The sequence below is a fragment of the Bos grunniens genome, chromosome 25 (assembly GCF_055505025.1).
Source record: "Bos grunniens cultivar Pamir isolate PY7600 chromosome 25, Bosgru_T2T1.0, whole genome shotgun sequence".
NCBI classification, from domain to species: domain Eukaryota; kingdom Metazoa; phylum Chordata; class Mammalia; order Artiodactyla; family Bovidae; genus Bos; species Bos grunniens.
In genome coordinates this window covers 16,208,428-16,225,951 of record NC_141189.1, presented here as the reverse complement: position 1 = coordinate 16,225,951, position 17,524 = coordinate 16,208,428, and the positions used below count along the sequence as shown (strand labels likewise).

The following is a 17,524-nucleotide window of genomic DNA, read 5'->3' as shown; positions in this document are numbered from 1 at the left end:
GAGCTTTGGAATTTGTTACTTACCAGCTATGTGACTTTGAGAAATTACTTAAGCTCTCTAAGCTTTTAGTTCCCTCATTTGTCAAAGGAAGATAATATTATTGATCCCCACAGGGTTGTTGTAAGGACACTAGGGATTGTAAGCACTTACTGAATGTTATTTCTCTTTCTTTCGTCATTTCTGAATCCACATTGCCCCATTCATAAAATGGGAGAATTAAGTATCTTTTTCAAGAGAAGTGGGAAAATACAGATCTTTATATATGAACTATCTCAATTTTTAAATGTTGGGAATTAAAATTTGTAAAAGACCTCTCAGGCTTTTTTTGAAGTTTACTTTTAAACTTGAGGGCCAAAATACTTCTGTGGACTGGATCTGGTCTGTGTGCTATAAATTTCCACTTCGGCTACTGGGCTGTCAGAGATGCTATGACGACACTTACTGTGGAACTTAGGTAAATCAGTTTACCTCCTTGAACTTCAGTTAGCTCATCTGTGAAATGGACCCACCTTTGTGAGATCAGGGGTGTAAAAGGTTTAGCATAACGATGGCGCCCAAGAGGCGCACCACACAATAAATGGCAGCGATAACTTGGGTGCCTGTTGTTAATTAAGTATGTACTAAAGGGGCAAGCTATCCCAGAGACCATTGCCCCAAGGCAGTGCCGGGAAAGCAGAAAAGATGGAAGAAGAAGCAAAAAGAGGGAAGGAAAGAGGTAAGGAGGCAACAGGGTCCGCCCTCCAGGCGGGGCGCCAGCGAGAGGCCCAGGCAGGGGCGGGAGTGCACGTGGCCTATTTCGGGCGGAGCAGACGCGCTTGGCCGCCACGGAGACCTCCGAGCCGGCCACAGGAAACGAGCCTTGAAGGTAGGTCACAACTGGACTGTGAGGACGTTGAACACCGAGTAGGCCGGCCTGGGGTCTTTGGGAGTTAGGGAATAGCGGAAGGCGCTGGGTGTGGGCTTGCCACCCTCCCAGGGCAGTTTGGGCCGGACGCCTGGGTCCTCTGACCCCTCCCCCTCGGGGGCGGAGTTATGTGTTCTGAACCAATGGCCGGTCGCCTCTGAGGCCCCGCCCACGCCCCGCCCCCGGAGTCGCGGCGTCGCAGAGTGCCCAACCGCCCGGCGCCCTGGCCTGGGGCAGCGCGAGCGCCCGAACCTGCGGCTGGTGAGTGCGCAGCCCCCAGGGTCTCCGCCCCGATCCCGCCTCCAGCCCGTGCCCTAGAGCTCCGGGCCGCTGACCCAGGCTCCTGGGAGTGACTCAGCGCGGGGAGGGTGGCGTCTCACTGGGGCTGGAGATTCGAAGTGTTCAGGGCCTTGAATGCCAGGATGAGTAGCGTGAACGAGTCTTTCGAGCTGGTCCCGGGACAAGGCTGGGGCCTAGGGCCGGGCTGGGATACAGGGAAGAGGGTCAGACACAGATCTGGGCATGGGAGGAGAAGCCACGGCTGCATCGCCTTGTGTGGGCCAGAGCCATGGTCGGGGGGGCGGGTCCTGAGCTGACTCAGCTCCCTGCCCCAGGACACCAAGATGCCCGGTGAACAGCAGACGGAGGAGGAGGAGGAGGAAGAGATGCAAGAGGAGATGGTGCTGCTGGTGAAGGGTGAGGAGGAAGAGGGTGAAGAGAAGTATGAAGTGGTGAAACTCAAGATCCCTATGGATAACAAGGAGGTACGTGTCCCACACCACGGGGGTCCCATCGGCCCTAAATCTGGTGCAGGTCCATCCTCCCTCAGTCAGAAGCCGGGGATCCTGCCCCTACTTTGCCTGGACTCTCAGGCTTAGAATCTCAGAGTTGGCCACCCATCCTTCTGTCCCATTGTCCATCCTGCCACAATACAGATGTCACGCCTACTGTGCCAGGCTCTGTGCTGGGTGCTGGAGAGTAAATGCCCTCCTCGTTTTCTCGTGGAGCTTGATGTGTAGCAGGGTTAGACTGACAAAGGTGTGGAAGGTTTAAAGAGGGGAGTTTTAAGGAGATCAAAGTATGAGTTAGATTTCCCCTTTCAGGACCCTAGCTTCCACTAGGTATATTTCTATTTCCCAGAACTTTACAACACTCCCACCCCCAGCCAGAGCAGCCCTTGTGTCCATATGCAGGGTTTCTGGGCCCGGGTTCCCTGATTTCTTCCTGCACAGGGGCCAGTTCCCAGGAAAAGAAAGTTCTGCTGCCCCCTAGTGGGTGTGGTGGGCCCTAGGGGGAGGGGGCTGGCTTCTGTGGCCTCCTCTTCCAGTCAAAATAACTATTTAGGGAATTCCCTGGCGGTTCAGTGGTTAGGACTCTGAGCTTTCACTGCCTTGGCCCGTTTAGTTCTGTTTTTCTCAGGCCTCCTTGGCCCATCCTCCTAGCTCAGCCTGCCTCTTCCGGCCCTGTGAATCCCCTGGTCTCCTTTGGCCTGTAAGTTAAGAACTCAAGACTCCAGAGTTTAGGGTGGACTTTCAACTCCATCACTTACTTACCAGCTGTGTGACCTTTGGCAAGTTTAACCTCTTTGTGCCTCAGTTTCCTTATTGGTAAAAGTGAAATCATAATAGCACCTACTTCTTGGGATTGGAAGGATTAAATGAGTTGATACTTGTAAAGAGTTAGAACTGTGTCTGGCACACAATAAACATTCTGTACATATTTGTTGCTATTATTATTCATTCTTCCTCCTAAAGTTCAGGACTTTGGGCGAGGTCATCCTTCTGGAGATGTTTCAGTTAATTTTTATCAAGGCCTCAATAAGGCTGAATCCTGGGGCTGGATGTGAACAGGGAAACCAACATGGAGGCCTAGACAGAGGATTGAAGGCAAATAAGGCAGTAGGAAAGGTTTCAAGGAAATAACATGGGCCTTGTAAACTTAGTGGGAATATGGCAAATAGAGGAGGAGGAAGGGCATTCCAGGATGAGGAAACAGCAAGTGCTCAGAAAGATAAGGCCAGAGAAACAGATGGACCAGAGTGTTTGCGTATAGTGAGCCTATAGATTTGTACCTACTGTGTTAGGTTATGCAGTGCTGTGAGAAGCTTCAAATCAGAGAAGAGGCATGATCACATTTCCTTTTTAGAAGAATCGTTGGCTGTTATGGGGAGACCAGGTCAGGTAAGGCTGATAGCCTGCTCTAAGGTAGTGGCAGCAGTGGAGGGAACATGGAAAGAGGGAGATATTTGGGAACACTGATTGGAGTGGCTGGAGCTAAGGATGGGAAGGGTGGAGGTAGGCATGGCTAGTCATGAAAGGGCGGTAGGGCTACACTCTGAATGGTGTCACTTAGTGGTTAAAAGCATCGGTTCAAATCCTAAAGACCACATTTACCAGCTTTGCCTCAAGAGCTCTCTCATCTATAAAATGAGATAATGAAAGTAAAATCCTTGAAATCTAGTCTAAATATCACGTGGGTGACTGGATTTGGAGGAGAGTAGAAATGAGTTACACACACACATCCCACAAAGATTTAGCACTGTGCCCACAAAATAGCTCATCAACTTGCTGTGTGGTCTCCTTGAGTCTGGGTTCTTATGAAATAGTGGTCTCCAAAGCTCAGTGTCCACATTCTATGAGTCTCAGCTCTCACCCAGTCCCGTGGCCAGTCATTGTCCAGGACAGGCCCTAATTATGCTACACGCAGGGATTAGAGTAGTCTCTCACCCCCTATCAAAATCCAAACTATCTTAAAGAATAGAAAGATTTTTTTTTCCCAGAGGGCTCTATGTACATTCAGTTCTGTCTTTCCTTGCTTAAAATCGAACCTTGAGTGGTTTTGTTTCCCTAAGCTCCCACGCCTGGCATTCCAAGCTCTTCATCCTTCGACCTCGTGGCTTCATCTCTAGTCAGTCAGCATCCTTCCCATGCCCCAGTTTCAAGTACACCTGACCTCGAAGACTTTGCCCGTGTGGTCTTTTGGCCTGTAAAATGCTCTTTACTTTTCCCATCTGCTTTCTCTGGAAGTAGTGCGCCTCTCTTCTAGATCAGCTTTTATTTTTAACATGCATACATTCCACTTGGGGATCTTGCTAAAGTGAAGATTCGGATTCAGTAGGTTTGGAGTGGGATTTGAGATTCTGCATTTCTAACAAGTTGCCAGTGACGCTGCTGGTCTGTGGACCACCCTTCTTGTAGCAATGAGTGAGGGAGGTCAGGATTGTATTTTATACTCTGTACTCCAAAGAAGGGAGATTCAGATAGCTAAAAGAATCCAGGGGAGGGAGACAAGCTGTGGAGGTGACCTCAAACTTGTCAGTGAGATAGGATTGCATCATGGCTGATAGAAAAGGCATTTTGGACAATGACAGCCTTCCAGTGTAAACCCTGGCCTTGCTGATGGATCAGGTGTAGGGCCTTGATAGTCACTTACTTCTGAGTCTTCTATCCTTATTTTAAAATGGAGCTAATACAACCTAACCCAAAGGGTTAGGAGAATTTAAAACAAGAACATGGGTGAAAAGTATTTATTGCAGTTCCTGGCACATATTGAGTGCTTAGTAAATGGTAGTTATTTATTAATTAGAAAAGTAATGGTTGAAGAAGAAACTGGAACGCTTGCTCTTTTTTTTAACTTAAGCAGAAAGACAAAAATCACTAACTTTAAATACTTGGATTATCATATTATTATACTACATTGTATCCCCCTAGTGCCCTCATGTTAAGAGTGGAGATACCCATTATTCTAATTTTAAAATCTGACAGTTGTAGAATTGAAAAGACATGTAAGTCTAGTATTTGCCAAACTTCATTCACGTGTCTATTGCTCACCTGTTGTGCTCATTTAGTTGCCTTCTTCAAATAGATTCACATTGTTTTGATAAATAAATTTACCTTCATCTGAACAATAATGCTGATAAAACTGTGGGTTTCATGGGATCTGTTGTTTTTCTAATAACCATGAAGATAAATACATGATGATCATACTAAGATAAAAGTAAGCCTACATAATACTTAGAAGCCTCTTGCATTCTGTGATGTGCATACTTCAAGTCGGGAGATACTTGATGTTACCTAGCCTACCTTGCCCTCCTTGGTTCAGTGAGGCAGGGGGAGGGAGGGACTTGCCTGGGGTCTTAATGAGCTAGACTCAACCCCTCTTACCAAGATTCTTCCTGAGGCACCCAGGGCCTTTCTTCCTGGAGTTAGAGATTCCAAGGGTACTTGGGTGAAGAATTTCTTTTTCCCAAATTAGTGGATCCAGGGTTAAGAAAGTCCTCAGACTGGTCAGTTACCTAAAGGAAGGGTGCCAAAGAAAAAAATGGGCCAGAAAAATATAGATATAATGAGAAAAATTCTTTCCACGATATAAACCCCATAGTTGTTAAAACCAGGGCAAGACTGGAAAGTGTGACCTTGAGTTCAGACTGTGCCAAATTGCTGTGGGGAGTTTCTCAATTTAAAGTATCAAGTTGTATTTTAACCTTGAATCCCTCTTGGAGAGTGCCAGGCACTTGGAATCCAGCCGCTGGCACATCTTGGCACTCTGAGTGCAGGGAAGCAGTGTAGCCTACTGCTGAAGGATGAGAACTCTAAAAAGTCAGTCCTGACTCCCATGGGCTATATCAATTTAATCTCTCTTAGCTAAGTTTTCTCAGTTACCAAAAGATAAGGCCTGATCCTGGGGGTAGGACTGGGGGAGAGGGGTAACAGGAAGATTTAATACAATAATGTAATGTACTAACAACACTGTCAAATCTTACAGTCTAATGTTGTTATCAGTAATATCATTATATAAACTGTTGTAGCCAGGGTTGCTTTGGTTGGTGACTAATTTTTCAAACTGCTTTGTTTCCACATTTCTGAAAAAGTGAAAGTGAAAGTCACTCAGTCATGTCTGACTCTTTGCGACCCCTTGGACTGTATACAGTCCATGGAATTCTCCAGGCCAGAATACTGGAGTGGGTAGCCTTTCCCTTGTCCAGAGGATCTTCCCAACCCAGGGATTGAACCCAGGTCTCCCACATGGCAGGCAGTTTCTTGACCAGCTGAGCCACAAGGGAAGCCCCACATTTCTGAGGTGGTTACCAAAAAGCTGCTGTCTTTTTAAAATTAATTAATTGATTATTTTGGCTGTGCCAGGTCTTAGTTGTGGGATGTAGGATCTAGTTCCCTGACTAGGGATTGAACCAGGGCCCCCTGCATTGGGAGCATGGAGGCTTAGCCACTGGACCACCAGGGGAGTCCCAAAAGCTACTGTCTTTAACAAAGGATCTTGAAGGCCCTGAAGCTGCTCTCCTTACAACTTCAGAAAAAGGCCTGACTACTCCTTAGTGGTCACCTCTCGTTTCTTTATCTAGAAAAGAATAATGATAATTACTTGGTAGAGAAGGAATATGGGGAGACAGAAGCTAATGCTGTCTTATCCTTAATACATGTCTGGTTTTGCACTTGGTCATGAATTAATATTCTATTTGCTTAGTCCATGAACGTGAACGTGAAGTCTCTCAGTTGTGCCCGACTCTTTGCGACCCCATGGACTGTAGCCTACCAGGCTCCTTTGTCCATGGGATTTTCCAGACAAGAGTACTGAAGTGGGTTGCCATTTCCTTCTCCAGGGGATCTTCCCAGCCCAGGGATCGAACCCAGGTCTCCCGAATTGCAGACAGGCACTTTACCATCTGAGCCACCAGGGAAGCCCTGCTTAGTCCATAGTAGAGATTCAACATCACTTTTGCTAGGATGAGCCATCTCTTTTCTACGAAGGAAGCAGTGTATCCTCAGTACTCTTTACTGTTAGTACAAATTGTTTTCCCTTCATCTGCCTCTTATAAAGCATTTCTTTTTTCTGATTTTATCTCTAGAGACCCAGACCTCATGAAACGGATTTATTCTCAAATTTTTTTCATTTCAGGCCTCAGAGTATTTGGGTTTCACCTTTGCTGCCTTTTGTGCAGCTTAAAAAAATGATAGGTGCTTGCTCTTAAAAGTTTATTAAAGAGCCTGAACTTGATTGTAGCCTGGCTCTAATCACCATGCTCTCCTGGGTCTCTGACCTCACTGGCTGCTCAATCTCCTTTGCTGGCTGCTTTGCATCTTGCCTCCCAGTTCTCTTTAGTCCCTGAGTGAACACATCCAGTCTCAAGGCTTTAAAAATCCCCCGCAGGCTGATGTCTTCCCAATTTACATCTCCAGCCTGGGCCTCTCTCCTGAGCTCCAGATGTGTCCAGGACAGCTGTGGATAGGATCAGAAACAGATCACAGGTACCAAGTCGTTGTTCCCCCGCAACTGCCCCCCCCCCCCCCCCCGCCCCCCGCCCCGCCATTCTGTAGATGATAACTCTGCCTTTGCGATTGCTAAGCTCAAAATCCTTGGAGTCATCTTGACGCCTCTCTTTCTTTATATCTCATGTCTAATCTATCATTAGGTTGGCTGTCTCCGATTGCGGAATATATCCAGAAGCAGACCACTTCTCACCACTTTCACTTTCCACCTCTGTCACCTGGGTCCAACCCATTGTCTTCTCTGGCCTGCAGTACAGGGGCCTCCTCGGTGGGTTTCTGCCCCTTCTCCTCCTTTATTCTGTGGAACCTTTTAAAATATGAGTCTTATCTGTACCTCATTGCTCAGAACCTTCCCACATCTCCTCTACTGGTTCCTCATCAGATTCTCATTCAAGGCTAATATAACGCCTTAAGGACCATTCCATGGATTGCTCCTCCCCTCCTGTGTTCTGCCCTAGGCACTTTTTCTTGCCATTCCTGGAACAGAAAAACTCCTGCCTTGGGGCCTTGCTTTCCCTTCTGGAACCTGCTCTTTCACCTCCTTTAGGTAAAGGCTCATGACATCAGTGAGGTTTCTTAACCCTAATTAAATGTGCACCATCCCCCCAGTACCAGCACCCCTTTCATCCATTCTTCCTGAAATTATGAATTCAGAAAAATTTTAATGCTGAATCCCCAGTTCCTAGAACAGAGTCTGGCACATTACGCGCTCAATAAATTTTGGTTGAATTAATAAAGAATAGCTGGAACGACACCAGGCATTGTGATATGTGCGTTAATTATCTCCTTAGACGCGCACAACCGTCCTGAGAGGTGCACCCCTTGGCTTTTAACTACTGTAAAAACGGGGACGGAGAGGCTGCAGCTGGCGGAGCCCCAGGTCTCCGGCTCCTGGGTCTCTCCGTCAGGGCTGACCTGTTCCCCTCTCCCCGCAGGTCCCGAGCGAGGCGCCAGCGCCGTCTGCGGACCCGGCGCGCCCACACGCGTGCCGGGACTGCGGCCGCGCCTTTGCACGCCGCTCCACTCTGGCCAAGCACGTCCGCATACACACGGGCGAGCGGCCCTTTGCGTGCACCGAGTGCGGCCGGCGCTTCTCGCAGAAGTCGGCGCTGACCAAACACAGCCGCACCCACACGGGCGAACGGCCTTACGAGTGCCCGGAGTGCGACAAGCGCTTCTCGGCCGCCTCGAACCTGCGGCAGCACCGGCGGCGCCACACTGGCGAGAAGCCGTACGCATGCGCACAATGCGGCCGCCGCTTCGCGCAGAGCTCCAACTACGCACAGCATCTGCGCGTGCACACGGGCGAGAAGCCGTACGCGTGCCCGGACTGCGGACGCGCCTTCGGCGGCAGTTCATGCCTGGCGCGCCACCGACGCACGCACACGGGCGAGCGGCCGTACGCCTGCGCCGACTGTGGCACGCGCTTTGCCCAGAGTTCGGCGCTGGCCAAGCACCGGCGCGTGCACACGGGCGAGAAGCCGCACCGCTGCCCTGTGTGCGGCCGCGGCTTCGGCCACCGCTCCAACCTGGCGGAGCATGCGCGCACGCACACTGGCGAGCGGCCCTATCCTTGCTCCGAGTGCGGCCGGCGCTTCCGCCTCAGCTCGCACTTCATCCGCCACCGTCGCGCGCATATGCGGCGCCGTCTCTATATCTGCGCCGGCTGCGGCCGGGACTTCAAGCTACCAGCTGGAGCCACTGCCACCGAGCGCTGCCCAGATTGTGAGGGCAGCTGAGCCGCCGTTTCTTTTCTCCGCGGGGTGCGAGCCTCCATGTGGGGAGAGGCACTCTGGGATCTTAACCTGGGGCTGCGTTAATCTGGACAACTCCCCGCCCCACCACCAGCGTCTTGAATAGGATGGGACTGGCAGGCCTGGCTGCCCTGGAACTGGGAGACAGGATTCCCCTACCGGGATCCCTGGAAACGTGCCCACTTCCCCCTCATTACATCCCCTCCGCCCATGTTAGAGTGAATAAAGTATTATATCCTCACCCCACCTGTGCCTGTGAATGAGGTGGGTGGGGAGAGGCAGAAAGTTGGGGGTCTCCCTAGGCTTAGGTGAATCGGCATGGATTCAAGAGGGGCTATAAACCCAAAAGGGTTCCAGGAACTGCGTTTATGGGTGTGGAGTCATTCTACACTTGCTCCTTGGTTATGTCTTCATGAACTCAGATCTAGAAGGTTCATAAATTTGTCACATTCGTAATCAATGGGCACTGCATTTCGCAGAACTTTGGTGAGCGGGCATGAACCTTATGCAACTCAGTCTAGCAAAGAGAAGCAACAGTGGCAACTTGGTGTGCAGGTGTACGCTCACTCATGTCTCTTTGTCAGTGGTAACCCACCAGGCCCCTCTGGCCGTGTAATTTCCCAGGAAGAGTACTGGAGCAGGTTGCTATTTCCTTCAGAATTTTCCCAACCCAGAAATTGAACTCATGTCTCTTGGCTTTCCTGCATTGGCAGGCGGATTCTTTACCATTGCACCAGTGCTACATTATTACTAGCTCATTTTCATCATCAAAGCATTACAAAGTTAGGTAACTCATTTTACGTCTATTTCTGCAGATTATCAGGTACTGACAGCGTCAGTAGTCCCTTGGGGGACTGACAGCAGTCTCTTGTCACTGGGACGATGATGGTGGAGCTGTTGGATAGGAGAGGTCCTCAGTGCAATCTTGGAGTTTAGAGAACCTCTTCCCAGAGGTGACATTTTTTTTTTAGCTGTGCCCTGCAGGGATCTTAGTTCCCTGACCAGGGATGGAACCTGCACCTCCCTGCATTGGAAGCGTGGAGTCTTAACCACTGGACTGCCAGGGAAGTTCCCTCAGAGGTGACGTTTAAGCTGGTCTTAAGGTCAAGAGAGTTGGCGTTGGGGAAGTATGGCGAGAGCCCCTGAACCTGCATGGCAGACTTGTTAGAGCTTGCAGACATCCCGGGGGTGGAATGTAGGGACAAAAAGCAAGGAGGTTGGCAGGAGACAGACCACTAAGGACATTGAAAACCAGGCGAACGGTTGAGAGGCCACAGAGAAGCCTTGAGGGATTAGAGGGGAGGGAGGGATCTGACATATTATAGAACTAGAATTCATAGGAGTTAAAGTGGACCTGGGACACGGGAGAGTTGGGGCTGATTTCACTTCTTAGCTTGGGGGACTGCAGGCAGTGTCACTGAAATGAGGACACATGATGAGCAGGATGGGAGTTGAGGTGGCGGCCATTGTTGCAGCCCAGTCTGGACATACTGAGTGTGAAGTAAGCGGAGGCATCAGGGAGGTGATAGAAGTAACAGCTCAGGGATGTCAGGTCAGGAAGGTATGGCACCACATCCAGAAAAAGGTACTCGAGAATGTGAATCTGTAAAGGAACAGCCAGAGGTAGAAAGAAAACCGAAAGTGTCTGGGAAATCTAGAGCAAAGTGTTTCACAGAGGAAACTTAGCTGTCAGATGCGGCTCTGGTGAACACTGTGTGTATGTGAATTTAGGGAAAGCGAAGAGAACAGTTTCAGTTGAGGTGTGTGCATGCTCAGTCGTGTTGTGTCCAACTCTATGAGCCCATGGACTGTAGCCCGCCAGGATCCTCTCTTCATGGAATTCTCCAGGCAAGAATACTGGAGTGGATTGCCATTTCCTCCTCCACAGGATCTTCCTGACCCAGGGTTTGAACGCACGCCTCCTGTATCACAGATGGATTCTTTACCCCTGAGCCAACAGGGAAGCCCCTCCAGGGAAGGGGTGGGGGTGAAAGCCAACCTTGAGTGGGTTAGGGCAGAAATGAGGAAGCAGAGTGGGTGGCTTGGCTATGAAAAGCACGATGGAAGGAGCTGGAGTTTTGTTGGTTTTTCCTTACCAGTAGGGAAGAGGCTCGATTATGCTTTATGGGCTGGTGGGAAGGGCTAATGGAAAGGAAGAGACCTTGATTATATAGAGGAGAGGGGAGATAATTGATCAAGGAGACAGGATGAAATAAGAGATCAATAAGATAAAGCTCTTGCTATCACTGTTGGGAAGAGGAAAGGAAGGTTTGGAAACTTAAAGCAGTTCCAGTCTGATGAATTCTCTTACCAGGGAAGTAAGAGAGGTCACTGGTTAAGAGGGAGTGAGGTCATTAATTAGAGGACTGAGGCCAGTAAAGTGGAAGGCTTCATTTCACTGATGTGGAAATAGGGTGAAGGAGGCAGGCCACAGGTATCTCTGAAAAGGAAGTGACGTGCCTGAGGTCACACAACGTGTGAATCATACATTCCCAACGCTAGGTATAGAAGTGGAACAAACAAACTGGCCTTGGGAAGGAAGGCCGCGGAGGGGATGGGGAATGTTAGGCATTCCAAGGTCCAAAAGAAAAGAAGCCTTGTTCTGCTCCACACCAGACAGACCTGACCCTGATCTGTGCTGCGGGCCAAGGGAGAGGGGCAGAGGGCTCACAGCTCTGGAGTCTGATGGACAAGACTGGGGCCTGAGACTCAGCCCTAGGCCCAGGCTGGCCTTAACATGATATTTCCTGCCTTGGGCCCCTGAAAGTTTTGAGTTGAAAGAGCAAACTGATAACGACAACTGCAAACTTAACAACTACCTACTATGCACCAGACACTGTCCTAAACACTCTACTTTTTTTTTTTTTTTTTGACCATGTGGCATATGGGATCTTAGTTCCGCGACCAGGGATCAGACCCAGGCCCCTTGCATTGGAAGTGTAGGGTCTTAACCACTGCGCCACCTGGGAAGTCCAGCACTCTATTTATAATATAATAGCTTATTTAAACCTTACAGCCCTACTAAGTAGATACCATTATTTCCATTTTAGATGAGGAAATGGAGGTACAGAAAGATAAAAATATAATGAACATCGTGTTGCATGCTAAGTTGCTTCAGTCGTGTCCAACTCTTTGCAACCCTATGGACTGTAGCCTGCCAGGCTCCTCTGTCCATGGGATTCTCCAGACAAGAATACTGAGTGGGTTGCCATGACCTCCTCCAGGGGATCTTCCCCACCCAGGGATCAAACCTGTGTGTCTTATGTCTCCTGCATTGGGAGGTAGGTTCTTTATCACTAACACCACCTGAGAAGCTCCATAATGAACATCATCTAGTACCAAAGATGGCATCTGAGCCCAGATAGCCTGGCTCCAGAATCTGGGCTCCTATCCAACACTACATAAAGCCTCTGATCTTATTTAGAGAAGGGGAAGGGACTTACGTGAGATCAGACAGGGAACTTTCTAGAAATCAGATCTCTCTGCTCTGCAGGTGGGAGATACAATAGAAAAACATGGGAGTTGGGCTCACAGGCATTCCGGGTGCCCCTCTCCAGCGTGGACTGGGACAGAGCCTCCCCGGCTGCCCTAGGAAGAGTCTAGAAGGTGGTAACCAAAAGTTTTATTGAGGGAGAAAAAAACAGGAGGCTATCTTCTGGAGGTTCTGGGGCCTTAGACCTCAAGAAGTGTAGCGCCAGGTCCATGACCTCTTAGGAAAGAACTAGAATGAGGTACCTTGACCAGGCACCCTCTGCTGCTCAGAGGCCATGCTGAGCTGCAGGTTCTGTGCCCATGTTTCTAGGTTGAGACTTGACCTGTGGACTCAGAGGCAGGGTCTGCAGGCCCCATGGCCTGGTTTTCAGAGGTGGCCCCGTGGGGCAAGTCTGTATACTTGCAGGCAGAACCACGGGATAGATGCGCTGGGTAGCGTCGCCGGTTGGTGTCCATCTTGCAGAGCACTGCTTGGGGCAGGTCTACACGGCAGCGGGCTGCCAATGCTACCAGGTAGATGAGGACATCACTGAGCTCCTCTTGAAGGGCTGCTCGTTCCCTGGGGGACCAGGCTTGGGGCCCAGGCTCCTCATCAGGCTTCCACTGACTGGGGACAGAAGACACAAGACAGGCACACACACACAGATGCTAGCTAGGACAGTGGGTTCCACCTCTCTCAGGAGCAGCCCACATCTTGAAGCAGTGAACTCCCACCTCCTAGGAAGTTTCTTCCAGGACAAGTCAACCCATCTGGGCCCTGGACTCCTTATGGTGGGGAAGAGACCTCATCAGATGATTCACCCAGACCTCTGTGTCCCTACCTAAGCCAAGGAGAGGACATTTCACTTATTGGGACCCAGTCCTACCTGCCAACCCCGTCATTTCTACCCCAGACTAAACCTTAGACCTGGACCACTGCAAAAGTCTGCTAACTCATCTTCTCTTCTTACCCTGCTGCTGCTGCTGCTGCTAAGTCACTTCCGTCGTGTCCAACTCTGTGTGACCCCATAGATGGTAGTCCACCAGGCTCCCCCATCCCTGGGGTTCTCCAGGCAAGAACACTGGAGTGGGTTGCCATTTCCTTCTCCAATGCATGAAAGTGAAAAGTGAAAGTGAAGTCGCTTAGTCCTGTCTGACTCTTAGCTACCCCATGGACTGCAGCCCACCAGGCTCCTCCGTCCATGGGATTTTCCAGGCGAGAGTACTGGAGTGGGGTGCCATCGCCTTCTCTGCTTCTTACCATACCATCTTTTAAAAGAACAAATTACATTTCATCCCTCCCCTGCTTAAAACTCCCCCAGCTGGACTTCTCTGGTGGTCCAGTGGTTAAGAATCTGCCTGCCAATGCAGGGGACATGGGTTCGATCCCTAGTCCGGGAAGATTCCACATGCCATAGGGGCAGCTAAGCCCATGTGCCACAACTGTGAGCCCATGCACTGCAACTACTGAAGCTCGAATGCCCCAGAGTCCATGCTCTGCAACAAGAGAAGCCACTACACCTAGAGAGTAGACCCTACTCACTGCAACTAGAGAAAGCTCACATGCAGCAACAAAGACCCAGCACAGCCAAAAACAAAAATGACAACTCCTCCAACTGTTTTTGGAATAAAATCCAAACTCCTACCTCGCCCTCCAGGTTCTGTATGAAATGACTCCTGTCTCTGCCAATGTCATTATCCACCACGCTCCCTCTCACCTGGCCCCCCCACCCCCTTAAAGCCACTCATTCTGGCCTCGTCTGTCTTGCAAATAGGCCAAACTGTCACAGGGCCTTTGCACTTACTCTGCTCCCGCAACCTTGAATGCTCTACCCGACCCATGCTTCCCATCAGGTCTCAGCTCAAATGTTACCTCCTTAGAACAGCCTTCTCCCTCTGTTACTTTCTTTCTCAACACCTCGTGTTATTTGCCTCCTAGAACTTGTCACAATTCCATATCTTTTAAAGTTAGTTCACTTATTTATTGTCAGTCTCTTTGCACTGTGAGCGTATCCATCTTGTTCAAGACCATATCTTGATTCTAGATGACCTAGCACCCAGACGGTGCTCATGGACCGTAATGAATGAATGAATGGATTGCCTTCCCACACATCTGTGCTGTCATTTCTCCATGCCCCTGAGACTACCCTGGTTTAGTCCTCACCACATTTTGCCTCGTCTACACCAGCCTCCTCACTGATCTCCCCTGACACAATTCTCCTAGGGGATCAAATCCACTCTGCAGGTACAGTGATCTTTCTACCACTCAAATCGGGTCAGGTGTTCTGTCCAGAACTCCATTACTTCCCAGCCAAATCCTACCATTCTGTGTTCCTATCCTACCCCTCTCCTCCGCAGCCACAAGAGATTTATGTATTGAGTACTTATTGTGTGTCGGGTACTTGAGACACACCAGAGAACAAGACAGATACAAAACCCTCACCCTTTGTCAAGAAGCTTACACTAAAGGAATCCTACATTATCGCTGAATTCCTACATTCTCACTGAATTTAACTCGCCCTTTTCCATCTCACTACCTTTGCAAATGTGGTTCCCCCTCTCTGGAATGCCTTCTATAGAAGACCAGCCTTTCTACCCCAGAGGCAGAGGTATAGGAAGGTTCCCACCACCCCTTCTCAGACCTGGATCTGCCTTGCTGTTTTTACACCTTTCTCTCCCAGGAGACTGGGAGCCCCTAAAGGGCAGCAGACCCATAAGTCATCTCTCTGGATGCCCAGCAACCAGGTACAGAAGAGCTTGGTAGTGAGGAGCGGAAACTGGATCCATGGATATTTGATGGTCAAATGAATCCTCCCCTCCCCTCCTCAACACAGACTCTTCCAGAAAACCTGTCATCTACTCACAAGAGCTCTGCCAGCTCCCCAACTTCCCCCACCAAGGCCAGGAGGAGGTTTCGAGGCTGATGGAACTGCTCCCAGTCTCGTTCAGCAGCGAACTCAGCATGGAGGCGGCGACTAGAATGGGAGAAAGGGGTGGAAGTCCAGGTCCAAGGTTAGGGGATGGGGGAGGAGATGCAGGGCCCTGGCAGGTACTCAGTGAGATGCAATGGGGGCATGCGAGTCAGAGAGGATTCTGCAACTAATTCTTTGGATGGCCTAAACAGGTCATCTCTTTTTTAGAGGATTTGGTTTTCTCATCTGTAAAATGGGTGCATCCTTACACAGACCCTAAACTATCGAAATCTAATAATACCCTCATTTTCTTTATTCCATTTCCTGTTGCTGCTTCTGCAGTTTTCCTCCACCCGGAATAACCCTGTCTCTGCATATCTAAATCCTATTGATTTTACAGAATGCAGCCCCAGGACACTTCCCCCAAGAAGCCCTCCTGGATTTCCTCCAGAAAGAAATGTTTTCGATGTCTCAACACTACATTTGCTCCCATCCTACCTCCCGCTCCTGGAGGACAGAGGCAGGGCAGAAGCATCACCGTACTCCGGTAGGTCCCCTGCCTCAGATGTGTATAGTTAAGCCCATTTTGCAGAGGAGAAGGTTAGAAGTTTCGCCTGCGGTCAGCCCCCAGAACTAGGACCTGAGCACAGCCACTAGCCTTTTTTTCCGAACACGTGGAGGGACCCTACCCGAAAGGAGGGAGGAGGGGCGATCTCCCCAGCTCAGGCTGGGCAAGGACGGCTTACATGTCCTCCAGCGTTGGTTCCGAGCTGAAGCTGAAGGGGCCGGTAGCAGTAGTGCTCTCTCCTCTGGCACCTCCAAGCATCTCTTCACTCGCGGACATGCCGCCCACCGAGCTGCCGCCGGGACCGTCTGGGAGAACCGGGAGCCAAGCTCGGAGCCCCCGCCTCCAGAGCCCCTGACCAATCACAGGCGTTTGTGATTGCTTCACGGGGGCGGGGCTGAAGGAAAGACCAATTACTTATGTGGAGCTCGCTAAATCCCTCCCCTTACCCGGACTGGACCAACCTGAGCGGACTTCAAGCGGGCGTTCCTTGGCTCCCGCCCCTGAATTCTTGAGTCTTGACCGAGAACCTTAAAGATATAGGTACCAGATTCGACCAGGGGAAGAGACAAAGGGCAGAGGTTGGAGAGCGCAAGCGCGTCACTTCCCTTTGGGGCGCCAGATGGCACCAAAGCGAAATGACAGAGCGGGGAGCCTCGTGGCGAATCCCAGAAACGAATGATTTAAAGGAGAGAGGGGAGCTTATTAAAACGATACAGGAATGTCTCCAGGATAAAACTGAGCCTGAGGAATGAACTAGAACTAGGGTTGTTGTTCAGTCGCTCAGTCGTGACCGACTCTGCGACCCCATAGACTGCAGCATGCCAGGCTTCCCTATTCTTCACTCTCTAGGAGTTTGCTCAAATTCGTGTCCATTGAGGACTTCTCTGTAACCTAAAAGGTAAAAAATCTGCCTGCAATGCCAGAGACCAGGGTTCGATCCCTGGGTCTGGAAGATCCTCTGGAGAAAGGAATGGCAATCCACTCCAGTATTCTTGCCTGAGAATCCCATGGACAGAGAAGCCGGGTTGGCTGCAGTCTGTGGGGTCGCCAAGAGTCGGACACGGTTGAGCGACTAAAACACACACACACACACATGTCCATTGAGTTGATGATGCCATGCAACCATCTCATCCTCTAGGGGAACTAGGGAAGCTGTTTCAATTTTACATATTTAATCCTCACAGCTATTCATTCAGTCCTCAAATCAGCCCTCTGAGGTAGTTAATATTATAATCATCATCTCCATTTTACAGATACAGAAACTGAGGGATTGAGTAATTTAACTCTACAGCTAGTAAAGTGGTAGCCAGGTTACAAATTTAAGCAGTTTGGCTTCAGAATCTGGGATAACTCCTACACTGCTGCTGCTGCGAAGTCGCTTCAGTCGTGTCTGAGTCTGTGCAACCCCATAGACAGCAGCCCACCAGGCTTCCCCGTCCCTGGGATTCTCCAGGCAAGAACACTGGAGTGGGTATATTGTCTCAAATGGTGATAAGTACTATGGTAGATAGCAAGATAGAAAGGACCTGGATCCTTGATAACATTGCTGAGCCACTTATTTTAAAATAGGTTACAAAGATGCCCTGATTTAAGACTCTGGTTATACAAGATAATAAATCCCTTTATTGGTC

General features: G+C 49.8%; 2 protein-coding genes across 4 annotated transcripts; one reads left to right on the top strand and one right to left on the bottom strand.

Annotated features, from left to right (window-relative positions):
* Positions 1-452: 452 nt before the first annotated feature.
* ZNF771 (zinc finger protein 771) lies at positions 453-9,183 on the top strand. Of its 2 annotated transcripts, none has more exons than XM_086374968.1 (3): positions 453-865; positions 1,519-1,668; positions 8,124-9,183. In XM_086374968.1, the coding sequence occupies exons 2-3, from the start codon at positions 1,528-1,530 to the stop codon at positions 8,925-8,927; spliced, it is 945 nt and encodes a 314-aa protein (XP_086231094.1). In that variant the 5' UTR covers positions 453-865; positions 1,519-1,527; the 3' UTR covers positions 8,928-9,183. The 2 variants fall into 2 exon arrangements, with proteins under 2 accessions (XP_086231094.1, XP_086231093.1); XM_086374967.1 differs by lacking the exon at positions 453-865 and adding an exon at positions 1,125-1,165.
* Positions 6,777-16,209, bottom strand: DCTPP1 (dCTP pyrophosphatase 1). 2 transcript variants are annotated; one of them, XM_086374973.1, is made up of 3 exons: positions 16,072-16,209; positions 15,278-15,388; positions 6,777-7,138 (listed from the first exon to the last, which is right to left on the bottom strand). In XM_086374973.1, the coding sequence occupies exons 1-3, from the start codon at positions 16,167-16,169 to the stop codon at positions 7,087-7,089; spliced, it is 261 nt and encodes an 86-aa protein (XP_086231099.1). In that variant the 5' UTR covers positions 16,170-16,209; the 3' UTR covers positions 6,777-7,086. The 2 variants fall into 2 exon arrangements, with proteins under 2 accessions (XP_086231099.1, XP_086231098.1); XM_086374972.1 differs by lacking the exon at positions 6,777-7,138 and adding an exon at positions 12,550-13,041.
* Between the last annotated feature and the right edge of the window lie 1,315 nt (positions 16,210-17,524).